This window comes from Mobula hypostoma, chromosome 8, assembly GCF_963921235.1.
Source record: "Mobula hypostoma chromosome 8, sMobHyp1.1, whole genome shotgun sequence".
Taxonomy (NCBI): Eukaryota; Metazoa; Chordata; class Chondrichthyes; order Myliobatiformes; family Myliobatidae; genus Mobula; species Mobula hypostoma.
In genome coordinates, this window is record NC_086104.1 from 107159363 (window position 1) to 107181911 (window position 22549).

Here is a 22549-nt window from a genome sequence, read left to right on the forward strand (position 1 = left end):
ATTGCGTTTTTTGAGGAGATGTTAAAGATGAAGGGCAGGGAGCCATCTCATGGTCTTTAGTAAAGTATTTGACAGGGTCCCTCGTGGTAGGCTGGTCCATGCCATCCATATCAAGTTGGTAAATGGAATCCAAAATTGGCCATGTCACAGAAGATTGAGGGTAGTGGTGGAGAGGTTTTCTGACTGAAGGTTTATGATAGTGCTGTTTTGCCAGGATCATTGCTGGGGCTTCTGTTGTTTGTAATGTACCTTCACTGTTTGATAAAAATGTAAGTAGTCTGCTGAGTAAGTTATGAACATGAATTGTTAGGGAAGTTTGTCAAAGGATACAGTAGGGTAGAAGTAAGATGGAAATTTAGGTGGAGATTCAAGGTTGTTTAATGTCATTTGCAATACACAAGTGTAAATGAGAATGAAATGAATGTCACTCCAGGTTCAATGCAGCACGAAAGACACAATAAGATAAAGGACACAATAATAAAAAAATACAATAAATATAAATACATAGGATAACTTGGATACACTGACTGTACGTCCGTGAAGTGATGCTAGGTACAGGAGTGACCCTAGGTACAGGAGTGACCCTGACAGGACATGATAAAGTAGTGGTGCAGGAGGGTATGGAGTGGTGGGTTGGTGACATAGCAGATGAATTTTAATCCGGGCAAGTGAACGGCCATGTATTTTGGGATGGAGGTCAAATGCAAAAGGGAAGTATGCAGTAAATAGCAGGACCCTTGGGAGCATAAGTTCATAGCTCTTTGAAAGTGCCAGTACAGTTGGATCAGGTGGTAAAGAAAGCATTCCACATGCTTGACTTCATCAATTAGAACACTGAGTGTAAAAGTTGGCAAGTCAGATTGCAGGTGTATAAAGCTTTGGTTAGGCCATATTTGGAGAGTTGGGTGCAGTTTTGGTCACCACACTGTAAGAGGGATGTGGAGGCTTTGGAGACAGTGCAGGAGACATTCACAAAGATATTGTCTGCAATGGAATGTATCAGCTATAAGGAGAGCTTGAACAAACCTGGATTGTTTTCTCTGAGGTGTTGGAGGCAGAGAAGCGACCTAATAGAAATATATAAAATTATGTGAGATGTAAATAGTCTTTCTCCTAGGTGAAAATGTCGAACAATGGAGGGCAAAGGTTTAGGGCAGGGGTGATCAACCTTTTACATTCCATGCGTCAATTTCTTCTCGCACGAGTTCATATGCGCCATACAACTCTTGTACCCCCATTCAATTCTTGTAAAAATATGTTAATATAGACATATTTAGCATTTTTACATGATATATTGATTTAATATAAAAAAACAAGATAAACATTGCTTACCTTAATGAGACTTTTAACAGATATAAAAACGCAAACAGGAGAGAATCTGCAGATGCTGGAAATTCAAGCAACACACACAGAATGCTGGTGAAACACAGCAGGCCAGGCAGCATCTAATGCTGCCTGGCCAGCTGCGTTCCACCAGCATTTTGTGTGTGTAACACATATATTTTGTCTTCTTTTGATTTCTTCCTTTTTCTTAATCACATATTCTTTCTATAACTCAGACCCAAACACTAGCTTCAGTTTTCCTTCTATTTCAGTCTGATGTTGTGTTTTATAGTGTCTATTAAGATCATGTCTTCTATTATGTGAGAAAGTGTTTTCACAAACAATGCACAACGGTTTTCCTGACAGACCTGCTATAAATAAGAACTCATTTTCCCACTGTTCATTGCGCCACCTCTAATCATCCAATGCGCCACTTTTGGCACATGCGCCATAGGTTGGCCATCCCTGGTTTAGGGTGAGAAGGAGAAAGTTTAAAGGAGGTGTGTGAGGCAAACTTTCTTTACACAGGGAGTAGTGGATACCTAAAACATATTGCCAGAGGATGTGGTAGAAGAGACATATAGGAACAATATTTAAGAGACATTTAGACAGACACATGTACAAAAAGAGAATAGAGGAACACAGACCATGTGCAGACAGAAGTTTACTTGACTGGCATCATGGTTGCTATAGACATGATGGGCCAAAGGGCCTTTTTCTGTGCTGTGTTTCTGTTTTGTGACTGGAGGCAGTTGGAGTTGTTACAAAATAGATTTGACACCATGTGCAGATTTGTAGCCACTGACATGTAATTTGTTTTCAAGTTGTGATTTTAGTGTTAATGCAAGTATTTGCAGTCCAGCTGTAAATTAGAAGTTGTCAAACTTCTCTCCTCTAGAGGGCTCTCCAGCACAACTATTCTTCCTTAGCATTCCTTTAGCATGCTTTGTTTAAAATTGCTTGAGTGATAAAGATTTATTTCTTTATCACAGGAGAATTAAGGAGTGTGAAGTTTGTTTCCTTAATTTGTTCCGTAAGGCCCAGACTGGGATAAGATTATAATTGCACTCACACAGACTTCCCACCCTGCAAAAACTCATTTCAGGGAGGTAGCACCATCAATTTGCAGGAGACTCCCGGAAGGGAGAGGTGGGATGTCTGCAATAGAGTAGCTCGTTAGCAGCTAGCCAGCTAGTTTAAATAATGTTAGCTATGCTAATGAACGAATGACACCTGTTAAACTTACCTCAACATGTCTTTCACAGTCTTAACCCACCATGGGCCATAGAAAAGTCACTGTTGCAAACAGTGCAGCGAGCAACATTGTCATTATTTTTGACCCCCATTAGGCAGGGGTACACTTTAGTGTAGTCTGGGGTGACGTACGTTTTATATTTTCTTTTTTTGGAACACTCTGCCACTCCGACTTTTTTTGGAACGCTCTTGCTCTCGCTCTCTCTCTCTCTCTCTCTCTCTCACTCTCGCGCTCTCTCTCGTGGTCGCTCTCACTTGCTCTCTCTCGCGCTTGCTATCTCGCTCTCGCGTTGTCTGTCTCTCTCGCACTTGCTTTCTTGCTCTGGCGCTCGCTATGTCTCGCGCGAGCTCTCTCAAAAAAATTGATTTCCGTGATACTGTATATAATTTGCGGGCATCAGGGAGCCACTATTAATATGCGGGAGACTCCCGGAACTTCTGGGAGAGGTGGGATGTCTGCTCACAGATCTCTGAACCCTCTACGGATGTGCGAAGCCAGAGGTCGATGGCCGTAAATGTAGAATTTGAAGACTGTCCACCAATCTAGCAATCTTGAGAAATAGCAGTCTTGAGCAGGAACTTGTGCTGACTGTCCATTGTCCCAGGTTCGAGATCAATGCCAGCTGCTGTTTTTAAACTCTAACTTAAATCCCTGTGGTAGGATTTAAGCACGTGCTAGCACGTGCTCCTGGATAAATCCAGGATAAATAAGCCATGATAAAATTCTACTGGATAATAACGTGAGACTTTAAGACATAAGAGCAGAATTAGGCCAATCAGTCTGTCAGGTCTGCTCTACCATTCCATCAAGGCTGTTTTATTATCCTCCTCAACCCCATTCTCCTGCCACCTTCTCAAAACCTTTGACAACCCTTGCTAACCAAGAACCTATCAACCTCTGCTTTAAATATACCCAATGACTTCACCTCCACAGCCGTCTGTGGCAATGAATTCCACAGATTCACCACACTTCGGCTAAAGAAATTCCTCCTTATCTCTATTATAAAGCGTCTTCCATGAATTCTAAGGCTGTGCCTTCTGATTCTAGACTCCCCCACTCTAGGAAACCTCTGCACCATGTCCACTCTATCAGGCCTTTCAATATTGGGTATGTTTCAATGAAATCCCCACTCATTCTTCTAAACTCCAGTGAGTGCAAACCCAAAGCCATCAATGTATAGATGAATGTGGTTATTTACTAAACTATTTCTTTTTTTTTGGTTTCCCCAATTTTTTAATGAATATTTTGGATGTGATGGAAGTTGACGTTTGGTTAAACATCCTTAATCTTTCGTTGCTGCAGGTGGAAGAGGCAACGGTGGTATCTGAGGATGATTTACTTGAAGAGCTGGCGATAACTCCCAATGCTCAACGTAACCTCTCCGCATGGAAAATAACCATTCCATATGTAGATTTCTTTTTTGACAACAAAAAGGAGAAGATTCCAGTCTTCTGTATTGATGTGGAACGGAATGATGAAGGATGGGGTAAGATGGCTACATTTGTTTTTATCTTTCACTGGCTCCATTACCTGCCAGTGTCACATGAGAAGCATTCATGCACTCACTGAGCTAATGCACTGCTTATTGAACTTAACTATTTTATATATAGATAGATTTGCTGTCATTCACTATTCTTTTCTGTTACTATGTCGTGCATTGTACTGCTACCACAAAGACAACAAATTTCACAACGTATGTCAGTGATATTAAACCTGATTCTGATTCTTTTTAATAAAGGCAAATTCAATATAATCATCAAGACAGCTTGACTACCTTATAAGGTGAAGCTTGTGAGAACAACTTTTCTGGTTGGTTCACAGTAGCAGGCCTTCAACTGTAAATAATAAAACCTTTTATACAAATAGGAATTCACTAAAATAGTTACCCTTCTGGTCAAGATGGTGCTAGGCTGTGATATCTGTTGATGCTGTGGCTCAGACTTTGTAGGGATAGTTTCGGGGACAGAGAGGGAAGCTCAGGGTCAGGTTAGGATTTAAGGACCAGGGATGAGGGGAGTTAGAGCCCGGGTGGTAAATGAAGAGTCAGTGCAGGAGCCTGAGTCCAGGTCGAAGTGCTCCACACTTGAAGGTCAGAGATCCTGCAAGTTGTGTTACAGGCGTTGAGGGGACCAGCGATTCCCAGATCAGAGACCAGTCCCAGGTTGGAAGTCTACAGGCCTACATGCGGCATGTTCCAGCTACGGGCGGAAGTCAAGATTGGTGCCATCACCCCCCCCCCCGCCCCATGCGAGGTCTACACGAATCCAAAAGCAGTGGGTTGGAGTTCAAACCCGGTGAATTCCCGACAGCAAAGCCGAAGGCGAAACCTTAAGTTAAATGCCCAAAGAACAAGGGCCCGGTTCACCACATAGTCAGTGTTCTGTGCAAGTTTGGACGTTGAGGCCCGAAGGTCAACCAGTGTTTGGTGTGCTGGAGTGATGTCCAAAGTTGGAGGCCAGATGTCCCAGAGTCTGAGAATCCGGGTGCTAGGACTGGAGGCCCGGAGGCCACCTGTCTGTGCAGGTGGGAGTTACAGTGCCTTGTAAAAGTATTGAGCCCCGCAGTCTTTTGTTCACATAAATGAGTAGAACAACCAGGAATTTTGATTAATTTAACTGAGGATTTTTGTGAATCACATGCTCCTTTTTTTTTCTACAGTAGAACCCAAAAAACAGGGAAAATTGTAAAGCATAAAAAAAACTACAAAAACTGAAATGTCAGCAGTTCAAAAGCATTCATCCCCTTTGCTCAGTACTTTGTTGAACGGCTTCTTGCAGCTCTTAGTCTTTTTGGATAAGACTCTATCAGCTTTGCACAATGTGATGGAGCGAGGTTTTCCCATTCCTCCTTGCAAAATTGCTTAAGCAGTGCCAGGTGAGTTGGGGAGCGACAGCGGACAGCAATCTTGAGATCTTGCCAGAGATGTTTGATTGGGTTAAACTCAGGGAGCGGAGTCACTCAGGGACATCAATTCTCTTCATTTGAAGCCACTCTGTGGTTGCTCTGGCAGTGTGCTTTGGGTCAGTGTCCTGCTGAAAGATGAACATCCTTCCCAGTTTAAGCTTTCTGGCAGAGGCTAGCAGGATCTTTCTGTATTTAGCAGCAGTCATCTTCCCATCAATCCTGACCAGATTTCCAGGCCCTGCTGCTGAAAAGCATCCCAGAACATGATGCTGCCTCCACCATACTTTACAGTAGGGATGTTGTTACCTGGCTGATGCACAGTATTAGATTTATGCCACACGTGCCACTTGGTTTTGAGGCCAAAAAGTTCCACTTTAGTCTCATCCAACCACCAGACCTTCTTCCACATCTTTACAGTATCTTCTAAGTGATGCTTTGCAAAGTCTTGATGGGCAAGGATATGCCCATTTTATTTTTACTCAGGGTTTCTTCCTGCCTCTCTTCCATAACTACCTATTTTCTGCAAGGCCTTAGAGATTGTAGAGCATGAACTTCATCTCCAGTTACAGCCACTGACTTTTGCAGCTCCCCCAGAGCGACTGTTGGTATCACAATAGTCTGTCTAACAAGTGCCATTCTTATCGGGCAACTAAATTCAGAGGGATGGACTAAGCAGTGTGGCCGTGGTTTCATATTTTTCCAATTTTTCATGATAGGCTCCACTGAGCTCTGAGATATGATCAGTGACTTTGAGATGGTCTCGTACCCTTCCCCAAATTTGTGCTGCTTATTATCATTTCCCTGACTTGCCTTGAGCGCCCTTTTGCCTTCATTTTGGTTTGGGCTTTTGAAAATCTATCCAGTTGGACCTTACAGACAGAGGAGGTATTTATCCTTATGAATTCATTGAAAACAGATGATCGTCCTATTTTCTACATCAACAAAATGGGTGAGTTTGTAAGGTAGGTCATTGCCTCTGTGGAAAGTTAGCATAGTAATTACAAAGGGGAAGAATACTTTTTCAGCTTCACAATTATGGTTTTTAATTTTTAGTGAATTGTTGAATGGTTTTGAATTTTTTTCTTTTGGTTTAACATGATGCACTATGTTTGGTAGATTAGCTCAAAAAATCCAACTTTTTAAAACTAGAAAATGTGATAGTAGTTAGTTGTGGTGGCTGAATACTTTTTCAAGGCACTGTAGGTTGAAAGGGGCTTGTTTTGCTGTTGTTGTGGTCGCTGGTTGTGTTGTTCTGTGGAACATTGTGGGCATGCTGTGTTGGCGCTGGAAAGTGTAGCAACACCCAAGTGCAGCAAACCTTGGGTGTGCTGGCTGTTAACACAAATATTTCACCATATGTTTTGATGTATATGTGATAAGTAAATTGATGTATATGTGATAAGTAAATCTAAATCTTATTACGATCAAAGAGGAACTACAGAGGAGTCAGTCTGCTGACACTGTTGCCTATTTGAGAACTCAATCGTTCATCAAAGGGACGGGCCAGCTGGCTTTGAGATAGATCAGACGAGGGAGTGCTGAACCTGTAAATGTGTGATCCCCTCACTCAACCTCTGTCACGTTGTTCACTATACCTACAAGAATTATTCAGTTTGAATGCATTGATTTTTGGACACTGCCTTTCTCATTAATTCTATTTTTACTTTTCAGAGGGACGTGAAACTGAACGCTGTACTGTTTACAGGAGATATTTTGAATTTTATGTACTGGAGTCAAAGCTTACAGAGTTTCATGGTAAAGTGTGAGAGAAACTGTTAATGTCACTCATGATTTAAAGAGAACAGTACTAGTGCCTTACTAATCCCTGTCTAATAATGTAATCTGAATCGTAGTCACGGCTAATATTTGAGGTAGTTATTTCCATGTTTGGTTAAGTTTGCACAAGCTGTCACCTATCCTAAAATCAGTGAAAATATCAGCACATTCTGCAGAATAATTTGTTGAGAAATAAGCTATTGTAAATGGGAGTTGTCAGCAATAAGAGAGAAAGGTACTGTGGTAACTTTAAGCATATTGCCTAGAGTTTAAACAAAGCTCATTTTTATTTTTTTCAGGGAGATTTTTTATTTTTACTTTCTTTCAGGTGGATAAATGATATTACATGGAAACAGCTCTAACAGTGCTCACCAATTATTCAAATACAACCATCTGCTGAGGGAGAATTTCATCAAGATAGATTGTGCTATGAAGTTAGCCAGTGAGTGGGATGGGTATCACTCATACAAACACATCATCCAGTCTTCCAATCAAGTGCCATAATATTGATCAGTATTATTCTATATTTAGGAATACAACCAACTCCTAGTCACCCCTGTTTTCCTTATTTACCTTTGAACTTGTCCCAAAAGTGCTAGGCAAACTCAAAGGTGGATAAGTCACCTGGACCAGATGGACTACATCCCAGAGTCCTGAGAGAGGTTGCTGAAGAGATAATGGATGCCTCGATCATGATCTTTAAAGAATCACTTGATTCTGTCATGGTCCTGGAGAACTGGAAGATTGCAAATGTCACAGCACTCTTTAAGAAGGGAAGGAGGCAAAAGAAAGGAAATTATAGGCCAGTTAGCTTGTAGTGGTTAGTGGTTGGGAAAATGTTGGAGTCTATTATTAAGGATGAGGTTTTGAGCTACTTGGAGACGAATGATAAAATAAGTCAGCATGGTTTCTGTGAAGGGAAATCTTGCCTCACAAATCAGTTGCAGTTCTTCGAGGAAGTAACAAGCAGGGTTGACAAAAGGAGAGGCAGTGGATGTCATTTACTTGGATTTTCAGAAAGCATTTGATGGGTGCCACACATGAGGCTGCTTAACAAGATAAAATCCTATGACGTTGCAGAAACAATAATGGCATGGATAGTGGAATGGCTGACAGGCAGGAGGCAGCGATTGGGAATAAAAGGGGCCTTTTCTGTTTGGCTGCCAGTGATTAGTGGTGTTCCTCAGGGGTCAGTATTAGGACCTGTACTTTTCACATTGCTTGTCATTGGCAGATGGAATACAGTGTTGGAAAATGTATGATTATGCATTTTGGTAAAATGAACAATTGTGCAGACTATTATCTAAATGAGGAATAAATTCAAACATCAGAGGTTCAAGACTCCCAGAAGGTTAATTTACAAGTTGAGGCTGTGGTAAAGAAAGCAAATGCAATGTTGGCATTTATTTCAAGGGAATAGAATATAAAAGCAAGGAGATAATGCAGAGCCTTTATAAGACACTAGTCAGGCCACACTTCGTCAACAGTTTTGGTCCCCATATCTCAGAAAGGATGTGTTGTATTGGACAGAGTCCAGAGGAGGTTCACTAGGATGATTCCAGGCATGAAGGGGTTAACATATGAGGAACGTTTGGCAGCTTTGAGCCTGTACTCACTGAAATCTAGAAGAGTGTGGGGGGTATCTCATTGAAACCTACCAAATGTTGAAAAGACTGGATAATGTGGATGTGGAGAGGATGTTTCCTATGCTGGGGTATCCAGAATTAGAGGGCACACCTCAAGATTGAGGGGGCGACCTTTGGGAATGGAGGTAAACAAGAATTTTTTTAGTTCGAGAGTAGTGAATCTGCGGAATGCTGTACCACAGACTGCGGTGGAGGCCAAGTCTGTGAGTATATTTAAAGCAGAAGTTGATAGATTCCTGATTGGTCGGGGTATCAAAGGATATGGTGAGAAGGCAGGTGTGTGGGGTTGAGTGGGATCTGGGATCAACCATGATGGAATGGTGGAGTGGACTCAATGGGCTGAATGACCTAATTCTCCTGTGTCTTATGGTCACTGGTGCTGTAATAGCATTATGTTAACCATTGCACTACCGTGTCACCCCATCATCTTGTTCATCTGCCCTGTTTTTCCCCTTCGCCAGTGTTATTCTACAGTTTTAGTTCATGCAAAACCATCACCTTATAAAACGGTGGGCCATGTTCCAGCTTGGTTTTCCGCAGTATAGAGCACAGCTTGTGCCCGTACCCAGAAGGAAGGATTTCTTCCCTCGGTGAAGTTTACATGGGTTGCTGATTTTCCTATAAAACTAATAGACAGTGGGATGGGAGGGGGGATGTCAGGGTAGCCACAGCTCCATGATGGCTGTGAACTTGCAGGTTGACAGGAACTCAAACTTTCTCCTTAGATCCATCCAACATGGAGAGTGTGTCATGTCTGACACCAGGCATAGTGGCAGAACTGGTGGTGACACTGCCTCACACACCCCATTTCAATTCGGGCTCGTCTGTTCTCCTTGTGAATGCACGGGTTACCTGTAGGAGCTCCAGTTTCATCCCACAGTCCACTGGGTGTGCCGTTTGGTCAACTGGTTAATGTAAATTGTTCCCTAGTGTAGATAAGTGGCTCAGGAATTTAAGGGGAGTTGATGAGCATGTCCCAGAGGGAATAAGTTACAGAAGTACTAGGAAGTAGGGAGGGGGAGAATGGATTGTTTGGAGGGCCAGAATGGACATGATGGGCTAAGTAGCCACTTCTCATAATAAGTATATAAGACTAATTTGAGACTAGGCAAATTCCTGACTGCCACTGCCTGCAATTTAACATAACTTTTTGAGGAGCTGGTACTATCAGGATGGGCAGTAAGGTTCTCTGAGTGATCTTCCCCCTTGTGGGCTCCCTTCCAGGTTTCCGTCTTGGTGGACACAGGCACTTGTTCCTCAGCTTCAAGGACTCTGGGATAGAACTGAAGCTGCAAGTTACAGTAGTATTTGAGGGAAGAGGGAAGAAGATATGTCCAGTATTTTGACTCAGTCATGGGAGATTATTTCTGTCTGAGAAGGAGCAAGCAGTTAACTTTAATAGAAAAACTCCTTAGCTGCTTTGTAATTTTACTGAAAGGCCTGGATTGTTGCCTTTAGAGTTAAATGGTCTTTTAGTCAGAAGTGAATGGTGGTCAGCTCCTGTGTAACCACCTCTTCACCCTCTTCCACTTGACACCAGTCAGATTCAGACTAGTTTAGTGTCATATACATGAGTGCAATGAGCTCCCTTGCTTATGTGAAGCTCTGTGAGTAAACAATGTACAGAGTAATATAAATACAGAAATCCACAATATTTAGACCAGTACAGCACAGGAGCAAACTCTTCGACTGAAACAATTAAAGTAGTAATCAAATGTCCAGCTAATCTTTTCTGTCTGCACATTGTCCATTTCCTTCCATTTTTCTCATATTCATGTTCCTATCTAAACGTCTTGTAAAAGTCATTAATACATCTGCATCTAGCAGCACATTCAGGCACCCACCATTCTCAGTGCTTTTAAAAAAAACTTGCCCCTCTCATCTCCTTTAAAATTACCTCCTCTCTCCTTAAATACATACCCTCTGGTATGATACATTTCAACCCTGGGGAAACAATTTTGTGTGTCTACTCTATCTCTGCCTCTCATAATCTTATAAATCTTCATCAGATCTCCCCTCAGCCTCGGCTGCTCCAGAGAAAACAACACAAATTTTTCCAACCCCTTGTTACAGTACGTGCCCTCTATTCCAGGCAGCATCCTGGTGAACCTTTCCTGCACCCTCTCCAAAGCCCTGACATCCTTCCTATAGCGGGGTGACCAGAACTGTGTGCAATCCTCCAAATGCAGCCCAACTAGAGTTTTATAAAGCTGCAACATAACTTCCTGACTTTTGAACGCAGTGCCTCAACTAATAAAGGCGAGCACACCACATGCCTTGTTAACTGCCCTATCAATCTGTGTAGCTATTTTCAGGGGGTTATGAACTTGGGCCCCAAGATTCCTCTGCTCTTCAACACTGTTAGGATTTTGCCCGTAGCAGTGCACTGTCTCTGTCTGAGGTTACAGCAGATGTTTTTATTTGTGCTGTTCCCAGGGGTTTTCTGTGATACAGGAAGCTTGTTGTGGCCATGCTCATAACAAGTCCCATCCATAACCTGCCCCTTTGCTGGAATGTGGTGTTGGAATATCTAGTTCTGCCACATAAAGTCACAGCAGATTGGATTTTGTTCCACATCAATCTTGCATCTATAGTTTCTTTTGCTCAGATTATAGCATCTGTTAGTCTTTTATGTGGCATGCCTGTCCACTTAAGGAGTGTTATCCTTCAGTGGGCTACCATGGTCCAGGTCTTGCCCATGACAGCACACAGAATGAAGAGAGGTAAGGGAAACAAGGTTCCCTTTCTGTTCCCCGTCACAGTGAAGGTACATCAGCATCATACCACTTTTCAGCACGCTCAGACCCACCACCTACACAGTATTGGATCGCTCTTCAGTGTTGGGGAATATTGGATTTATGAGCATTGTACAGCTGGCTGGTGACCACTCAGTTGCTCCATGTACATGGCTGTGTATTGGTGTTTAGTGTGCCCTGGCCATGACGTTACATTCACTGTTCCTCTGCTGGGTGCAGGCCCAATGTGCACCTTTTATTATTCTGCTCCCAAGTGTGCTCATGGCTCCAGCATTAATGGGCAGTGGATTGTTCCTTAGTGCATTAAGATCTGCTGCAAATTCGAATGCAAAATGGGTCATTTAGTTAGTAAAGCCTACTGTTGTCATACCTTCTCTTGTGGTGGATTTTGTGTAGAACTGAATCTAAGAAGCTCTAATCTAATCTAAAAATGAAATTGTGCCTGGGTAGTAGTAAACTTCTTGATTTTCAACATGGTATCTGAACTGAGGCTTTCTGAAAGTTGAAAATCCAGTGATGTAAATTTGTAGCAGTTTATCAATTATCAATGAATGTAGACCTGAGTAGGTTTTGTTTTGTCTGTTGTGTTTTACATATGTGTTTCCTCAAGGAACTTTGGGAATGCAAGCAAACATCATTTTGGCTCTATGCTTTTACTGTAGAAAGCAAGTTCTGGATGGCAATGCTGATCCTAATTTTTTATTAGGGCTGTATAACTTTATTTCAGAGGTATAGCCATTAGTAGATAATATACACTAAATATAGACTCAATTGAATGCAACCTGATTAGATCCTGAAAGAGTCAGAAGCAGACAGTATTTGAGGGCTGAGTCAGGGTTTGAGGTTTTTAAACTAATTACGTCGTTTCCAAACAGTACTTGGTTGAACCTCCTCATCTTCAGTCTCTGCTGATCAGTTTCATTTCCAATATGCAAGCTTTATGTTTTGTATTTTTGCTAACATTTTGGGTTGAAAGTTATAAGAATGCATCAATGTCAGGGGCTCATTTTCTGGTTTGTGTGTTTTTAGGATCTTTCCCAGATGCACAGCTCCCTTCAAAGAGACTCATTGGGCCCAAGAACTGTGAATTTTTGAAATCCAAACGAGAGGAGTTTCAAGAGTATCTGCAGGTGTGTGTCCTATAACCTGCACATGTATTATAGTGAGCTTTATTAGTTTATATATTAAATTATTTTTATTTGTGTATTGATTTTCTTTATTACCTATATATCAAGGTAATGATCATGAGTGTGACGATCAGTTCAGTTGTCGATTGTGTTTATCTGATGTTTCTTTTCTCTTCCATCTTTGCTCCTTTCCACCTCCACTGAATGATTTCTGTGCTACAAAACCAACCTTTTGGCTGCCTCAAAAGCCCACAAATAGTTAATTCTTCAAACTGAATCTAGAGAGTACTGAAGCTGATTGATGTACTTCTGTGGCCCTTTGGTTGACATCAGCAAACTACGCACAGACCAGGGCAAGAACACTGAAGACTCTTCCAGTCTGATTTGATACGCAAGGCAATTTCATCCATCTTATCTCATTCACCAAAAGATAAAGTAAACTTTGCAGCTCATAATTGGCAGAAATAGACTCAGGTTTTCTTTTATTGTGACATCAGTATTAATTACTGATCAAATGAAATTCTTATTGATATGAGTTAGTTTGTTGTAATCTGTGCATCATCATTCCTCTTTTTCATTTTTTTAAACTTAGGATTGCCTTTCTCCAAGGTTTAGGAGTTCAGTTTTACTCAGATGTATTCTGAGTTTAATCTTCACCGATGACAGATCATTCTTGAACTTTCTCCAGTGAATACTTTCCTTGTGTTTATGTTAGCCATAATGGACAAAGTTCTGTAAATGAAATCCAGCCATGGTAATCTGCTCATTCAGCTTGACGTCTTTAGTAAACCAGTTTATCATTTTGTTGATTATTGCCAGTCTGTTGTCTAAAGTCATGCCATAAATTGGTTCCAGAGTTTCCATACCTTGTATATCGCCGATTCTGTACAGTAATTTTACAGCTCTTTGGTCTGTAAATATAACTTACCTGTACGGTAGCACTGCAGATTTGTCCAACTTGCTTGGCTGCTTCCTCTTGCAACTTCTCTCATTCAAGTGAGTTCTCCATAAATAGTGGTATCACTGTATGCAGTCAGGACTTAGAAGGCCTGTACACAGCCAGGACACTCGTCTGGGATGTGCAGGGCTTGTCTGGAGTCGTGCGTGCAGAGTGCAATAATGTACCAGTAAAGTTACAATGCAAGTAACTTTCTTTTTTATCATGGGATTTTGCTTTCTGAAGTTGAATGTACTGTATCTCAGAAGGCAGTGGGTGATATCACACCTCGGTGAACACTGACTGCTTCATGAGACTTGTTTTCACACGTGACTGCCTAAAAATTGCACCTGTTTACTGGGATGTAACATTGTAATATGGCCTGTATGAAAGACTATTAGGTCTCTGGCATGTTGGGAACGTCTGTTCAGGGGCAAGATTAAAAGCTCTGCAGTTATGGTTTAGGCTGCAACTTCAGTTCATAAGGTCACTTTTTTAAAAATGAGATAACCATCACACCAGCAAATTTGCTCTCGCTTCTCAGCTCATCACTTCATACTCCCACTTGCATGTGTTTATTCATAACTACCTCATTCTGACGTTATTTGTGCCCTGCTTGAACCCTTCTACTGCCAAAGCCTGCATATGTGGTTTTACTAAGCCTGGATTGAACTATTCTGCTCTCCTGACTGCCTCCCACTTTTGCCCCTTGGAATCCTCTAGATGGGGGGGGCAGGTTCCCAACCTTTGTTATGCCATGGACCCCTACCATTAACCAAGGGCTCTGTGGACCTCAGATTGGGAACCTCTGCTCTAGACATTCAAATCTCTGCAATTGTCCTAGTTTATGCAAGTCCTGTTTGCTTATCAACCCTGCATTCATAGACCTATGAATCCTATCAGTTGTGCCTTGAACTCAAAGCCCTCGACCCCATATACTAAGCCCTCTATGTCTCTGGAGTCACACCACTCACCTCAGTCCAACAATAGTCTGCAGATTCTGCACTCCTTGAGCATCATCTATGTGTTTTTGAGTATCATGATTTCAGCTGCCTTGTTCTTCCCTGACTCTTTCTGTCTCTTCACCTCTTTCTTCCGAAAAGGTGTTCCTTTGAATGCACTTATTGTTGGCTGGACTTCGGGCACTTATCTTCAACTTAAATGTTGTCAGATAGTGTTCTTGGGAACCAGCCCAGGGCATTTATCCACTAAAAGTGCTATATAAATCCACGTGTTTTGTCTCCTGAAAAACTGATAAACTCTTTTCAGTTTTGGATACCCTCCCTCCATCTGGTGTGTGCCTGGTATACGCTTCAGCTTATTGTCCAGTGAGTAGCTCCCTGTATGTCTATTTTGGGGCATTCGTTCTTTCTGTATGCCTGAGAGCCATAACATTAGTTCCATATGCATTTTGATGATGGGCTGACCTGCTTCAAGCTGGTTGTGTTCCAAGCGCAGCACAAACCTTGCAGCACTGCAATAGAAGTAGCACTTCCATGCTTGATTTGACTGCCAGAACACCCCGATGATCCTTTGGTCTCTGTATCTGAAGAAGATGTGCGGGGCTGCCAGCAAGAGAGACAATCCAAGGAAAGCATCTGGTCCGGACGGGGTACAATCCATACCCCTGGGGTGCCCAAGAAGACGTGGTAACCTGCCTCAACGGCTATTGCCCAGTGGCACTTACATCCACAGTGGTGAAGTGTATTGAGAGGCTGGTGTTGAAGCTTATCAGCTCCTGTCTGAATGGCAACTTTAATCTGCTCCAATTTGCCTAGCGAAGCAACAAGTCCACAGCAGATGCAATCTCGTTGGCTCTTTACATAACCCTGAAACATCTGGATAGCAAAGATGCATACATAGTATGCTCTTAATCAATTACTGCTCAGCATTTAATACCATCGTTCTCTCAAAACTGATCAGTAAATTCCAAGACATGAGCCTCAAATTGCCTTGGGCATTTGGATCCTGAATTTCCTCACTTGCAGACCCCAGTTAGTTGGGATTGACTAAAACACCTCCACAATCTCAATCAGCACAGGAGTACCACAGGGCTGGGTACATAGCCCCCTGCTCTTCTTGCTTTACACCAATGACTGTGGCTAAGTACAGCTCCAACACCATGTACAAGTTTATTGATAACACCACCATTGTGGGTCGTATCAAAGGTGGTGATAGATCAGAATACAGGAGGGAGATGGAAACCAGAGGTCCAGGAGCCAGTGTTCATCAGAGGCTCCGAGGTGGAGAGAGTCAGTAACTTTAAATTCCTGCGTGTCACTATCTCAGAGGACCAGTCCTGGACGCATCATATAACTATAATTGCAAAGAAAGCACGACAGCGCCTCTACTTCCTCAGGAGTCTGTGGGGACTTGGCATGTCATTAAAAACCTTGACAAACTTCTATAGACGTGTGGTGGAAAGTGTGCTGACTGGCTGCATTACGGCCGGGTATGGGAACACCAAATGCCTTTGAGCGGAAAATCCTACAAAAGGCAGTGGATTCAACCCAGTACATCATGGGTAAAGCCCTCCCAGACATTGAGCACATCTACATGAAATGTTGCCATAGAAAAGCAGCATCAGTCATCAGAGATCCTCGGGAGACTTCTGGTAGAGCTCATGGAGTGAAGTCGTGCTCTTGACTCGCTCCATTACCTCTGAGTTTTTTTTCTTATGATCAGCTATATTTAACTAACCATTAAGGTGACTTTTACAATAATCTGAAACAAATTGGGCTTTTTGATATTCGGATGCTTTTAAGGTCTGCTATGTCCAAGAACGGAAAAAATGGGAAAGACGGCAAACCTCCGGTTAGACCGAGAGGTACCGATCTCCCTCCGACTGAACCACCGTTGACTCTGAAAGCTATATCGGATCTAATTCAAAGGGAAATTTCAACCTCTCTAACGGAGCTGATTCGTGCGGAAATTTCAATTAATTTCCAGAAAATTGCGGATTCAATCGATAAAATGCAAACATCTGTCACGGAACACCAGTCGGCTATGTCTAATCTTCAAAAATCCACACAACAAAATGAACTCAAGATGGAGAAAATTGAAGAAACAATTACTTCAATGAAGAAAAAACTGGACTTTCTGACTTTTAAAAACTCTGACTTAGAATCCAGAATGCGACGGCAGAATATTCGAATTATTGGTGTTCGTGAAGCTGTTGAATCTGACAACCCTATAAAGTTTTTTTCTCAACTTTTAAAAGATGCATTTCCTACCGTATTTCCTGACCAACCACCACTATTGGATCGGGCTCACAGAGTTCCAGCATATTCGTCTAAGTCAGATAAACCTCGACATGTCATTTTACGTTTTCATTACTTTCAAGACAAGGAGAAACTGCTTCGATTTGTTCGATCTAAAGGTTATATTGATTTTTTCGATCTTCAGTTCCGATTTGTGGAGAACTTCAGCAAACAGATTCGGGATCAATGGGTTCGTTACAGATCTGTGATGTCGGAACTCTACAAGATGGATTTAAAACCAGCGCTGCTTTACCCTGCGCGTTTAAGGATTCGTACGCCTGACGGAGCCCTTCGTTTTTTTGAATCTCCATCGGATGCCCAGAGTTATCTGGATCAATTTTCACCTTCAACATCTTAATTGTAATTTTTAATTATCTCCGTTTGATCGGAGGTTGTGAATCTGTCGTGTTTAATTTTTGGTTGCTTTATATGGGCAGAAAACTTTATTTTTGATTAATTAATATGGTTGCCAAACTTTCTTTCTAACTGCGTCATTCCTTTCTTTTTCCTTGGGGATTATGGGTGGTTATTCCCTCAGCATCATTTCGTGTATTTCCTTTGAGGCCTTAAATTTCGTAGTCTTTAAATGAATTTTTTTCTGTAGGTTTCCCTAACTAGTTTATATTAATAATTTCGTTTCTTTTTTTTTGGTTATCATAGGGTCTATGGTCTGTTACGGTTTTCTTTATATTTTCTGGCTTTTTCTCTGTTTTATATCGTGTTTGTCTTAACTGTTCTTTTTTTATTCTTTTACCGTTTTATAACTAGCTGATCTTTTTTATATTTACACTTTTTTTAGTGAGCGTCTATCGGAAGTCATGGGGGTAGTTCTAGTGCTTGCTTCTTTCTGGCGGGTCTGGTTTAGATGCTTCATGTTTTAGTTTTTTTCTTCTTGGGCTATCTACATTACTGAAGCATTGGTTGCGTTCTCCTACCGTTATCTCTGGTTTGTTCTGTTCCCTTTCCCGGTTTGTGGGTCGAACCTATTGTCAATCCTCTTTTTTGCGGGTTGACTTTAGGGTTTATGGAGTCTATTATTAATTTTGTCTCCTGGAATACTAATGGTCTTAATCATCCTATTAAAAGGAAAAAAGTTTTTAAAGTGTTCCAGAGACTTAAAGCACATGTTCTATTTTTACAAGAGACCCATGTGCAGAGGGGGGACAGACTACGTTTTTTTAAATTCTGGAAGGAACAACAGTTTCATTCGAATTCTAACGCTAAGATTCGAGGTGTCTCTATTTTTATAGACTCCTCAGTTACTTTTGTACAACATGATATTATCTCTGATCCGAGTGGTAGATTTCTACTGGTTAGTGGTCTACTATTCAATAAAGGGTAGTTTTGGTTAACATTTATGCTCCCAATATGGACTGTCCAGAATTTTATAAATCATTATTTAATCGGTTCCCGAATTTGAATGAGTTTTCATTGATCTGGGGCGGAGATCTTAATACTTGCTTATCTCCAGTTTTGGACCGTTCGGCTCCTCTACAGACCTTACCCAATAAATCTGCAACTTTGATTAACTCATTCCTCTCTGATTCTGGGTTGACGGACATTTGGCGTTTTTTGCATCCTCAGGAAAAAGATTTTTCTTTTTTTTCACATGTTCACCTTTCCTATTCAAGAATTGATTATTTTTTTATTGACTCTCGGCTTATCCCTTCAGTGATTAAATGTGATTATGATTCTATAACCATTTCGGATCATGCTCCACTTAAGCTTTCTATTAAAATTCAGGTCAATACACAAAATAATAGACAATGGCGTTTTAATTCGTTGCTGCTTCAGGACTCGGATTTTGCTAACTTTATGAATGAACAGATTGATTTCTTTTTTACAATCAACTACACAGAGGATATTTCTGTGAACATTCTTTGGGATACTTTTAAAGCTTATATTCGTGGTCAGATTATCTCATTCTGCTGCTTTGAGGAAGAAGTTGAAGCAGGAGGAGTTGGTAATTGTGGACAAGATTAAGGAAATTGATAAGAAATATGTTACAGCTCCCTCTGAGGAGCTGTATAAACAAAGAACTGAACTTCAAATGGAACACAGCTTATTACTTTCGTCCTCGATTGTAAACCAATTAAAGAAAACAAGAAGTGAATTTTATGTACACAGTGACAAGGTTGGTAAACTGTTGGCTAACCAACTGAAGTCTAATTATACTAAATCTCAAATTAATCAGATTTATAATCAAAATGATCGACTGATGTGTGATCATGCGGAGATCAATCAAACCTTCTTTGATTTTTATTCTTCCTTATATCAATCTGAGTCTTTACGAGACTCTAAATATATGAATGACTTTTTAGATAACCTAGATTTCCCTGAGATTTCACAGGATATGTCTTCTATGCTTGATACTCCCATTACTACTGATGAGATTAAGAATGTTATTTCCTCTATGAGCCCGGGGAAAGCTCCTGGCCCTGATGGGTTTACCGTGGAATTTTATAAGTTTTTTGCACCTTCATTAATCCCTTGGGTCTGTAGGGTTTTGGAGGCTTCATTAAAACTTGGTAAACTTCCCGAATCCTTTTATAGAGCGTCAATCTCTCTAATATTAAAGAAGGATAAAGATCCTGCTCAATGTGCATCTTATCGACCAATATCTTTATTAAATGTTGATTCTAAAATTTTTTCTAAATTATTAGCAAACAGATTAGAAAAAGTACTCCCCTTTTATTAATTCGGAATATCAAACGGGTTTTATTAAAGGTCATTACTCTTTCTATAACATTCGCACACTGTTAAATATTGTTTATACCTCCTCACAAAATGTTCCTGAGTGTGTTATCTCTTTAGATGCTGAAAAAGCTTTTGATAGAGTAGAATGGCCTTACTTATTTAACGTGCTTGAAATGTTTAATTTTAGCTCGAAATTTATATCCTGGATTAAACTGTTATATCATTCTCCTATGGCCTCGGTCCGTACTAACTCTTTAAGCTCACCTTTTTTCCCTCTTTTTCGAGGTACTCGACAAGGTTGTCCTCTTAGTCCGTTATTATTTGATATTGCATTAGAACCTCTTGCAATTGCCATTCGAGAATCTCCAAATATTACTGGGATAACTCGGGGCTTAAAGTCCCATAAAATATCACTCTATGCTGATGACTTACTTTTATATATTTCTAATCCTCAAAAATCTATCCCTGCTGCTTTAGATTTATTAGCACAATTTAGTCTTTTTTTAGGTTATAAATTAAACCTTAGTAAGAGTGAACTTTTTCCGATTAATAAACAACTTCCCTTGTATCATAACTTACCGTTTAAATTGATTAATAATTATTTCTCATATCTTGGGATTAAAATTACTTGTAAATACAAAGATTTATTTAAGACTAATTTTTTACCCTTAATCGATCATATTACTCAACTTTCATCTAAATGGTTTCCATTATATTTAACTTTGATTGGTCGTATTAATGCAGTTAAGATGTTTATTCTGCCAAAATTTTTATATATATTTCAGGCATTACCGATTTTTGTTCCAAAATCTTTTTTTGATAAAGTTGATTCTAAAATTTCTTCATTTATTTGGCAAAATAAAAACCCGAGATTGGGTAAAATACATTTACAGAAAGCCAAGAGAGATGGAGGTCTAGCATTACCTAACTTTAGATTCTATTATTGGGCAATTAATATTCGACATATGAAATTTTGGTTACTTGACCAAGATACACTATCCATTCCTAAATGGGTAGTATTGGAATTACATTCTGCTCAGGGCTATGCACTTGGCTCTATTTTAGGTTCCTCTCTTCCTTTTGATTTGAAACGCCTCAAACTGGTCTCTAACCCGATAGTTAAATATACCTTGCGTATTTGGTTTCAATTCAGAAAATTTTTTGATCTCAACCAATTTGGGCTAGCGATCCCTATTTTAGGTAACATTTTTTCCTCCCTCTTTCACGGATCGTGCGTTTCAAATTTGGAAGACTAAGGGTATTTTGCGGTTTTTGGATTTATTTTTAGATGGTTCCCTTATGTCTTTTGAACAATTATCTAATAAATATAATTTACCAAGAATACATTTTTTTTAGATATCTCCAAGTTAGAAATTTCCTAACCGATGCTTCCTTTCCGATGCTACCTCCTACATATATTTTAGATACTATAATTAACCTTAATCCATGTCAGAAAGGTGTAACGGTTATTAATTATAATATTATTATGAAACTTAGGAAAACTCCATTTGATAAGATTAGGTCAGATTGGGAAGAAGAATTGGGTTCTATTATTTCCGTGGATGACTGGGGGCAGATTTTACAATTAGTCAATACTTCCTCTATCTGTGCTAAACATTCCCTAATTCAATTTAAAGTTGTTCATAGAGCACATATGTCCAAAGATAAATTAGCTCCTTTCTATTCTCATATTAATCCTTTTTGTGATAGATGTCCGGGGCAGATAGCCTCTTTAACTCATATGTTTTGGTCTTGTCCTACTCTGGAAACTTTTTGGAGAGACATTTTTAATATTATCTCAAAGGTATTGAATATAGATCTCTCTCCTCATCCTATTACTGCTATCTTTGGATTACCTAAAATTTCCAGTAATCTTTCCCCTTCAGCCCGTAGAATGATTGCATTTCTTACTTTAATGGCGAAAAAGATGTATCTTACGACATTGGAAAGAGCCTAATGCTCCAACTACCTTTTTTTGGTTTTCCCAGACGATATTATGCTTAAATTTGGAGAAAATTAGAAGTAATCTTTATGATTCCTCACTTAAATTTGAACAGACCTGGAGATCTTTTATTCAATATTTTCATTTAATGTAATTTTTTTTCTCTTTTGTTCCATATTTATATTCCCTTCTTGCCTTTTTTTTAAACTGTTTTTAATGGAGGTCGGGTTTGAGGACGTGATTTTAAGTTCTTTAACTCTACCTGTTTCCAAGTTAGCCCATTGCTTTGCTTTTAGTTTAGTTGCATGGTGGGTTTTTTTTTGGGGGTCTTTTTTTGTGGTTTTTTTTCCTTTTCTCTATTGATATATATATATAAATTAGTATACTATTATTTTACCATATTATTTTATGTTTAAATTGCACTGTATCAATTTTTTCTTCTGTATTAATATCTCCCGTAATTTCTAACAGTGTATTAGTGCCTTTATGGTTTACCCTTTGTATACTTATTCAATAAAAAGATTTAAAAAGAAAGAAAGGGATCCTCACCATGCAGGCCATGCACTTTTCTCACTATTGCCATCAGATAGAAGGTAGAAGCTCCTCAGAACTTGCAGCACCAGGTTTAGTTACTGTTCTACGAATTGCTAAGTATGCACACAGGAAAAAGAATCTGAGGGTTGTACCTGGTGACATGTATGTACTGTGATAATAAATTTTACTTTAAACTTTGATCTAATACCTTTCAGTTTTATAAAAAACTTGATGTTGTGTCTTGCACATTAAAACAGAATTACCCTATAGCCCTTAACCCTTGTCTGTAGCCCTTAACCCTTGTCTCCAATTTAACGTCTAAACGTAGTCTTTCCGGAGGAGAAATTACTGGATCGCATGAGGAAGTTACATGGAGAAATGGTGCTTAACAC

The 22549-nt window shown here is 40.1% G+C and overlaps 1 protein-coding gene across 3 annotated transcripts in view; it reads left to right on the forward strand.

Annotated features, from left to right (window-relative positions):
* Window positions 1–22549, forward strand: part of snx14 (sorting nexin 14) — a 174602-nt gene that overhangs the window by 98688 nt on the left and 53365 nt on the right. For all 3 annotated transcript variants that reach the window (XM_063056561.1, XM_063056563.1, XM_063056562.1), the window contains 3 exons: window positions 3881–4064; window positions 7154–7237; window positions 12690–12790. In XM_063056561.1, the coding sequence (XP_062912631.1) occupies window positions 3881–4064; window positions 7154–7237; window positions 12690–12790 (369 nt within the window). The remainder of the gene's footprint in view (window positions 1–3880; window positions 4065–7153; window positions 7238–12689; window positions 12791–22549) is intronic.